General features: G+C 35.4%; 1 protein-coding gene across 1 annotated transcript in view; it reads right to left on the reverse strand.

The window, feature by feature from the left end:
• LOC150078044 (H(+)/Cl(-) exchange transporter 3-like) overlaps positions 1-8,779 on the reverse strand; it is a 38,490-nt gene extending 29,711 nt beyond the window's left edge. Inside the window, exons 1-3 of the mRNA XM_090384441.1 lie at positions 8,386-8,779; positions 4,929-5,056; positions 431-583 (exon numbers count right to left, since the gene is read on the reverse strand). Of these exons, the coding sequence (XP_090240567.1) occupies positions 431-583; positions 4,929-5,056; positions 8,386-8,779 (675 nt within the window). The remainder of the gene's footprint in view (positions 1-430; positions 584-4,928; positions 5,057-8,385) is intronic.
• Positions 8,780-9,487: the final 708 nt, after the last annotated feature.

Below are 9,487 nucleotides of genomic sequence, written 5' to 3' on the forward strand. Positions count from 1 at the left end.
GCAGTTTTTATTGGCCAACAGGGAATCGCTTAAGTCCAGTAATCTCAGTGTTCACATATTTTGTTTCCTATAGTGAAATAGAGAAGAAAAAAAAAATCAGAAAGGACGGCGATTTGATAACATACAGAGTAACCGTACCTTGTAACCACTATAATCGACTAAGCCAGCATTCTATAAGTGCTTTACGTACCACAAGGCACTCCTCGAAAGTCGCATACCATTACGTCAATTTGTGACATCACTACATAATACATAAATCACGTAAGACGATTTTTTGAAATATTTATTACTAAATAAGAATGTTCACATTTTGTCAAAAAATAAAGTACAGTACACTTAAGCAATTGCAAGTTTTTAGAAACTGTGAAAATTAAAACTATTAAACAGTTTAGAAAAGAAAACTTTAAGCAAAACAGCTTAATAACCTGACCTCGGGAACACCGGAACCACTGGCATATGGTGCAAAATATTTGACCAATAAAGCAGCCATCGTTGCAAACAGAACACTCCATAATACGTACATCACGTAAGAAACATTGTATTCATCTTCGCTATAACCGAATATGTAAGGCCAAGGAAGCCACTACATAGGAGAAAAATGGATTATTATTTACAAATAAAACATTATTATATATGAAATCACAATGTACACTACATATTAAAAAAATTCTAGCTTTTAAATTCAATTAAATTATTTACTATCTTGGGTTTTTTTTCTCTCGGAAGAGAGAAAACGAGAATCCTATGAGAGTTTCATTAAATGTTTCCTTTTAATGGATCCAGGCTTCATTTCAAGGAGAATAGCATTTCTACAATTAAAACAGTTTTAAAATGAAATACCTGGGATAAATTGAGTAGCTAAAATAATAAAATAATACTGTGCTCCACTTTCCGAATTACAAATTAAACAGTTTACGGGCACCTAACAGGAGAGATTATTCACACTCAATAATATTCAACTTATCTGCCAGTTACAGACAAGGTTTCGGATCTAGTTTGATATCTGTTATCAAGTTTGAAAATTGCACTCGGAAAGCAACCGTCTGGCACCCGATCTGACAAATCTGTTTGTCAGCTCAGGTGCCAGACAATTATTTAAAAGTCCGAAATCCGAAAAATCCTAGGATTTACCAGTTAATTTTGGTAAAAGCCTAAAATGTTTAATTTATTTTGGATTTATTTCTCTGATACAATAGATTCTGTCTATTATAAATCCTAATATTTATAGTATACAGAATTTTTATAGGCTGGTTAAATTCATTCACTCGTTATATCGCGACTCATTCACGTCGGTACCGCTAATTAAGCAAGTACTGTATACGGAAAGAGAGAGAGAGAGAGAGAGAGAGAGAGAAGATGACAGCCTAATGAATATATTCGGAATACAGTGAATATGTAACACGGAAATTCTTGTGAGGGATAAGAAATATATTCCTTCCTCATCACCTTATTTAAAAACTCCATAATACGTACATCACGTATTATGGAGTTTTATACGCACATCATTGGAAAAGGGATTGCACCATTAATCTGAAACATTTTTTGATATCTCGGACTTTTACCAACACGAAATGATAAATCTTGGTATGTTTATAAATATTTGCCGTCTCAAAACGGTGAAAATCTGAATTTCAGTTTTTCACCAAACTGGAACGGGTAAAACTATGGATTTACTGCATTTCGGGATTTTTTATTAACATATTCATAACCAGAAACATTGCAGAATTACCAGGGCTTTTCTTTTTCTTTTTTTTTTGACGTTATGATTTACAAACATTTGCAAGTTGTGTTCTTTTCATTGAATAAAAGCGAAGAGGAAGTCTGACTATTTACGTCATCTTCGAGGATTTTCGAAGCGAATCCTCGAAGATGACTCGCTTCAGGATGGATTCCTGAAGCGAGTTTAAAACGAATAAAGGAGGTGATTATGATATTGACCAAGTGCTTCAGGATGGATTCCTGAAGTGAGTTTAAAACGAAGGAAAGTGAGAAATGCTAATTTTACCTACGTTTAGTTAGCAGCGTTACTCATCTCTCAATGGAGAATTCAGCAGTAAATATAGATCTTGCTGCGGGTAACAAAATTACGTATAAAACCAAAAGAAATCTTTGGGAAGCGAAAAAAAAAAAAAAAAAAAAAAAAAGGAGCTAGAAACCTTATGATGCAGCGAACACGTAGGCCGCTTATTCATATCGACTAACACCACAAAATGTTTATAAATCTCTGTAATTGAAACCCCCTCTGACCTTCTGTGGCCATCCTGGAGTATAAACAGAATATTTATTTCATTTATTTATTAAAAGCTTGCCGGTTAAAACCTGAACAGCAGAAACTAAGGTGGACGTCGTCATCTTTTTTGTTGGTGGATAATTTGAATGTCGCAAGATACCACTTCTACCATATAGGAATCAAAGAGCGTTAAATGCATTAATTTCCAATATCTATGGTATATCATTAATTCTCGCTAAAAATTAGCCAAAAAATGTGTTTGAAATCAGTAATGAAGCTGAAAGTTAGAGATGAGGTTCTAGCAAACTGCATTAGCGACTCGACTTGGTGCACTTAGGCATATCGAGGGCAAATACGGTTCAGAATTGATTAACAAGAGCATGGAAATGTTTATTCACAAGTTTACCAAGAATCTTGGAACAACTGAAAAGATTTTTTTTTTTTTTTTTTTATATACAATATATCCGCGGTGGTCTTGTTTATTTCCGTTGAGCGGGTGGATGGAGGAATCAGGAAGTGGCTTAATTCTTGCTAAAATACAGGCCAGGAATGGGTGTTGTGACACCAAAATCGATGGATGCCATTCCAAAAGCGTGTATTTTAGAAGAATTCGAGCTTTGTGATTGAGTAACGGATGAGGCTAAATTTCGGATTCGTTCTAGGTCAATGGTTCAACAACCTTTGACGTATAAAAAATGTTACATCGATAATAAAAAAAAAATAAAAATAAGTCAAACTCCAATACTACATCTTACTATATTTTCGATTGTTAATGTTCACATTCTTGGGTTTTATCAGCGTCCGAAGAGGTATTGAAGGTCAATTTAGCGTATGGCAAGCAAATTAGGGACTTGTAACTGCAAAGTTGGCACATGGAAATCAAAGGTCATTTAACCCCAGTCCAAGTAAAAGAAACAGGGAAAAGGAATTGCCTTTGTAAATTTCTATTAAAAATTGTGATAGATTAAAGCCAAAAGGTACAACAACTGAACAAAGTGCGGCTGGTCGAAGGTATAAACCGGACATTTCGGTTAAAAACTGCCAGGTTGACAACATTACATTTTGCCTGTTCAAATACTCTATAAGATGCGACAAAATGCTTGTAAATAGCTGTAGTTGCAAGTCCCCCTACATTATCAACAGCGTAGGATCCTTAATCTCTACAACGGAGTTTCCAAATGCATTCCCGTACAATATTTATAGCATTTTAGAAATTGGTGATAAAAATCATTGTTAAAAACTGTATATGCCTTGTCATCAAGATCGGATTTACCAAGGCAGGGGCTCAAAACTGTGGGAGTACCGAGTACTCGAACAACAATTGCTGTTGGTCCAGTACTCCAAAACTTTATTTTAGGTTCTCTAAAATATGTGCGCCAAGGCGGCTCCAACTAATTAAATCTGGCATTGCTTGCCATAGACTGTCCAAGCTCAAGAATAAAAATAAACCTTCTTTCACAACAACCTAGGAGCAGTGCTTTATTTCCCAGTCTTCGGTGTTTGTGTTTTAAAATTAGTAACTTTATATAACAACTGTAGACTGGTACAATGCTGAGGTTTATATAACTGTATTGTATACAGGCGGGCCTCGATTAACGCAATTAGTTCGTCCCGCGAGCGCATCGCGCAAAACGGAAACGCGTTAATCGAATATAATAACCAATAGGAAAAATTATAATTGGTCCTTGACCTTCTGGAATGTCCATAGAGACTTTAAAAAATACCTTTTAAATAACTTTTAAACTGCATATAATGTAAAAGATAATGAAAATAATTATGGAATTAAATGTTTATTGCATAAAACAGCGGTTCTTAAACTGTGCGCCGCGGAATATTTTAAATTTTCGAGGGAAACACAGCGATATTCGACATCTGTCGGACACCGCGTGAACTACTAGCTCGAGGTATTTCACAGTTTCAGCATTTCTTATTAAGTTGTTTGGACCTAACTACTAAACGAAACTTTTAGGTATTTCTTTTGGTCTGGGTACGCCTTGAAAAAATTACTGAGACATTAAAGGACATTATCTCCTTCGCGGTAACGTTTTCATCTGGCTCATTTAAAAATTTGAATTTTTAAATGCAAGTCTGCATTGACTTTATTAGTAGGAGACAAACACGTCTTCTTCCGATGGTTGATGGAACACACCGAGGCGGGCAGCAGGCAAAAGTTTGTTTATTGACCATACGACTCGCGGTAAGCTTAACGCGCGATTCAAATCTTTTTCAACTATCGCATATAAAAAAAAAAAAAAGATCGCGTTAACTGGAAATTTGCATCGTGTAAAGTGAAAAGTGTTATCATTTTTTCAAATAGCGTTAACTGACTATCGCGTTAACCGAACCCGCGTTATGCGAGTAGTGCTAGGGATTATATAACTGTATTGTATATTGTGGTAATGCTGAGGATTATAACTGTATTATACAATCCTGAGGGTTATAATTGTATTTTACATTACTGGTACAATACTGAAGTTTTTTTATCATATAATTTTATTTAATATATATCATAATTCGTAAAGAGGAAAAACTTTTAAGGAGGTAACGGTTTGAAGCTTTGACACAAATTTGCTAAAAAAAAAAAAGTTGAAAGTTCTGAAACTCTGACCGAAAAGTATTCATTCCTGTTCAATTTAAACAGAAATGAGCAACTAAAATACAAAGAAAAATATATATAAGTACTGAAACTAATATTTACTTGTTTACACGTGCTACTGTTAATTCCACAGCAGTGAATCTTGTTCATCCAGAGCTTGGGATAACATATTCCTTCTCGAAGATCAGCCAGCCAAGAAGAGGTTATATCAATTATGTTAGCTACAACACCTAGAAATACAAATAACTGTGAAACGTCTGAAGCATTTCAACTGTTCACACACACACAAATAGGTAGTTTACGCATAGACGCGAAGCGCGCACTAGGGCTCCAAAATGTTTAAATACACACATCCAAGCCAAGCACTAAAAATATATATTATATATATTCTTCTTTATACTCCGACACAACCACCAGTGCAGTACAATAAATCGTCAATCGTATTTAGCAGTCACGGGCTTGAACCCCGGTCTACTGAAAGAGCGCGTGCTACTGCACCTCTCCCCTGACCACTCGGCTATATAGCTGTTATTTGGTTTTTAGGAGCATTAGCAACTAAAGCCATATTGCTCCGGGGATATGCGGTGGTCATTCCCTGACCTTTCCGCATCCTCCGTATTTGGTGGTGACGGGCTCGAACCCCGGTCTAATCAAGAAGCGTGTGCTACGCACTGCTGCTCCTTCCCACCTGGCTACGGAAGCGCCTTGGCTATATAGCAATGAAACCCTAAAATCCCCACAGCACCTAAGGATCCTAACTGAGCACGGGCTTAGGAAATCATCCAGAAATTAAGCAGAAGGCTGGAAACAGCCCTATCTCGAGGAGGAGTAGAAATCTTCAGTGAACGTCCACTACCGATATTCATTGTTTATTTTATTAAATAGTATTAACCTCTTTCGGTTAAAAGGATTATAACTGAAAAATCATAAATATAAGCCGAGATTAGCGAGTAAGACAGAAATTCATTAAATTCATTAATGGAGCTTATCCCTCACAACTTATTGAATTTGTACATAATCAAAGTACAACGTAGAATGAATGAATAACTCCCCGACGTATAGTGTCTGCAAGAACTATCATTTGTTTACTTATGTCAACATTAGTAGAAAGTCAATACTTCCTACAACTGTCTTAATCTGGGAGGTAACGATAAAGTGTTGACCGAATGTTTTTAAGAATATTGTCATTACAGTAACTTGGATACCTAGGGGAAATTTTTTGTTTTTAAAACACCAGTTCGGGTCCTACGTCTTAGATAAAACTAGTGGGGTGCACAGTGTCAACAGAGTTGTGATTCCACAGACCACGGGACTCAACTAGTGCTTGGTTACGGAGAGAATTAGGCTGGATATACAATTCATTGCATCGGCGCAAATAGAGATGGAGGGTCTAAGTGGCCAGATCACGCCATTTCTAACTACAATATAACACTCTTGAATGTTCGACACAATAACTTTTCTATAAATTTCTTATTACTGAAGGTGTCTGCATGAAGGTTCGATATAAGTCCGTAAATCAGACAAGAGAGAAAGCCTACCATATCAAATTCTTGGAATCTCTGGAGTATAAAAAAACATTAGCATATATAAATCACGCTTTGATGTTGGGAAGGTTGATTGGGAACCATATTTAATCGCATTCATCTCAATGTCCCTTACCCTCTTGATAACTCTTACAAAAAGCTGTTACCTTTGTGAGGTAACAAAGAGGGATAAAAAGAGAAAAAAAAAAAAAAACATGGGGCACCTGTCCTATCAGCTACAGGCTGCTTTGCCCCCCCCCCCAAATAATAAAATACATAATATAAAATAACAGTAAACATAAAAAAAAAATTATCAGTAATTTGCATCTTAGGGAAATCACGCATATCATCTGTGGTCCAAGGACCACTGTGGTCTCGTGATACAATTTATAAATGTGCCATTGAGGCTGCCATGTATTCGGCCAGTTTCATGAGCGTCTGAAACTGGCCGAATACACGAGTGCTTAAAACATTAATTTGAGGCTGATTTTTATTTAATTTAAAATGTATAATATAACTTTAATTACAGTTATGCAACAGAATTTGGGTCGTAGCAGTCGGAAATAGTCACGAATCTTGACAATTGCGAGCTGAATAATTCTTTTATTTCTCTAAATTATGAACTAGATAGTTGTGTTATTTGTCTGGGCGGAAATTCTTCCTCTGCTGGTTTGCATATTTTTTGGGATGAAAAATGCACACTACCTTGCGGTATATATTGTAGATCTCCGCATGAAACCACCGAAGGATTTGAACTTACATCTTTCTAAACAAATGAGGGCAGACGAAAACACTCTACTATCACTGAGATCAAATACAAATAAAACCTTCATTACATCCTTAAACTTTTATATAAGAAAATTGTGATTATTTTATTTTTTAGAACAGTGCTGCTAAATTTGCTTTTATCGTTTTATCCATTTGATAACATCAAGCCGATGTACTTTACTCCGACATAAGGTCAAATTCACGAAGCTAATTGGGAATTACTTTTTTCTAAAGGCTTAATTCGAAAATTTGGCTATTTTTATCAAACAATTTCCCCAAAATAGTAATGCCATGAAAAAAAGTATTTATGTAGAGTAGGGGTTCTCCAACCTGGAACGGTTACCCCCGTGGGGTACGAGAAAAGTATCAAGGATTACAGACATTATTCTCTCGGAGGCCGAAGAAAAGATCAAATCATTTCAAGAAAAATTGGCTCTTTGGGGAAGGAGGATGAAGTCTTGTAACTTTTCAAATTTCCAATCTCTTGATGAAACCACTTCAGATCCAGTGTATCAACTAGAACCGAAAGTTCGTGAAAGCATTATAAATGCATCTGAAAAATTCGAAAGAGACAGTCCCTACTGACCAAATGAATGTGGTTTGGATACGAAGCCACTTTTCATACTGTGTAAGAAAAAATCAGCGACAACAATCCAATGAAAAACGAGCTAATTGATCTCCGCGATAATCATTGATTTCCAATCAATGAAGTTACAACTTTTTTGGTGTACCCTTGGAGAAGAATATCCCATTCTGACTAAACATGCTTACAAGGCTTTAATTCCGGTTATAACAACTTATCTTTCTTTGAATCAGGATTCTGAATCGTTTTCTCAATAAAATCCAAACCAAGAAACAAACTGGAGGCTGAACATGACATGCGGGTATCACAAAACCTTTATCAAGGATAAAACTATTGGTTGACAAGACAGAATGAAAGGGTCTCACTAATTTATTTGACTGTGTTCTGGTAAACATTTTACAACTTTATGATATTAAAAATGTTATGTACCGAATAAAGTTATCTTTATGAAAAATTAATTAATCTTTCGTTTTTTAGAAATTGTTTATTTATTTTCTTATGTGCATATGCATGGTAAACTCTAGAATTTATTTCCTTTCATATTAAAAGGTAATAAATTCTATGGAGTACGGGAAGGTTTCTAAAAGCGGGTAATGGTCCCGAAAAAGGTTGGGAATACCTAGTGTTAAGAGTATCATCGTAGTGCACTAATCCGAAACATTAATAATATATTAACTAATCTTACCTGCTACGACTCCTATCATTGTAAGACAAAGAAATCCAGCTATTTTATCCGAAAGAACATTTATCAGCCTTTGAAAATACATGTGTACTTCTAATTTTTTTCTCAAAGCCGCCCAACGTGTTTTAAGATTGAACCCGCATTTCTTCATTCCACTGTATTTTATCACATTTTCCAACTGTTCTCTAATGATCAAAAATTTTGGTGCGTATCCTGATGTCTTGCCATCCTGTTTGGGTAAATCGGGTGGAATCTTCATTTCAACCACACGGCAATATTGGTTTCTAGGCAGGATTGTACTATGCTTTGAAAGCCCAGGAAACGTCCGATAAATTGGAATTCTCTTATTATGTACAAATTGGAGCAAGGGAACCTTCTCACCGTCGGTGGAACTCATAATGACTACCTGCATTAGAACACAGAAAAATTTGCAAACAAATACAAATTTTTTTTTAAAAAACTAGTAAAACTAAGAACAAAAATAATATTATAAATATGCAGCATGCGTATTTTAAATGTGGAATTATATATTCATAAAAAATAAGAAATAAAATAAGAAATCTTAATTTCTGAAACAAGTGTTGGAATATATTAGATTAATTTAAGTAACCTTACTTACTTGTGATTCGACAGAGTCCCTTGCTTGATTAGATAGAAAAAGAAATAGGTTTAAGAATTTCGTTCAAAAAAAAAAAAAAGGAAGAAAAGAGGTAAAAAATGTTGAAGTGCACGAAAAGCTACAATTCCGTACCAAACGGAATATAACGGTTCGTGCAAGGCCAATAGGCGAGTTCGCTGATTTATGTTAAAAGCCTGTTGTATATAGTTTGAGCAGTGACCACATGACAGAAGTATAAAGATCAGCTGATAGGGTCTGCAGATTTCATGGATTTCTCTGGTTCGCTATCCGCTGACAAGGACTCTGAGAACAAGGAACAAGTACTGATTTGAAAATCACGATATCGTTCTTTCCATATGTAGAGTACTAATGTTTAAAATTTGAGATATTGGCACCTCGCACAGTTTGGATCAATAGGCGAATAAAACGCTTGTGTTTATTTAAAGCTGCAAGAATTATTATTGGTTCAAATCTAGGTAAAAATCT

Source organism: Mastigoproctus giganteus, chromosome 11 (assembly GCF_048544385.1).
Source record: "Mastigoproctus giganteus isolate SK-2022 chromosome 11, ASM4854438v1, whole genome shotgun sequence".
Lineage (NCBI taxonomy): Eukaryota > Metazoa > Arthropoda > Arachnida > Uropygi > Thelyphonidae > Mastigoproctus > Mastigoproctus giganteus.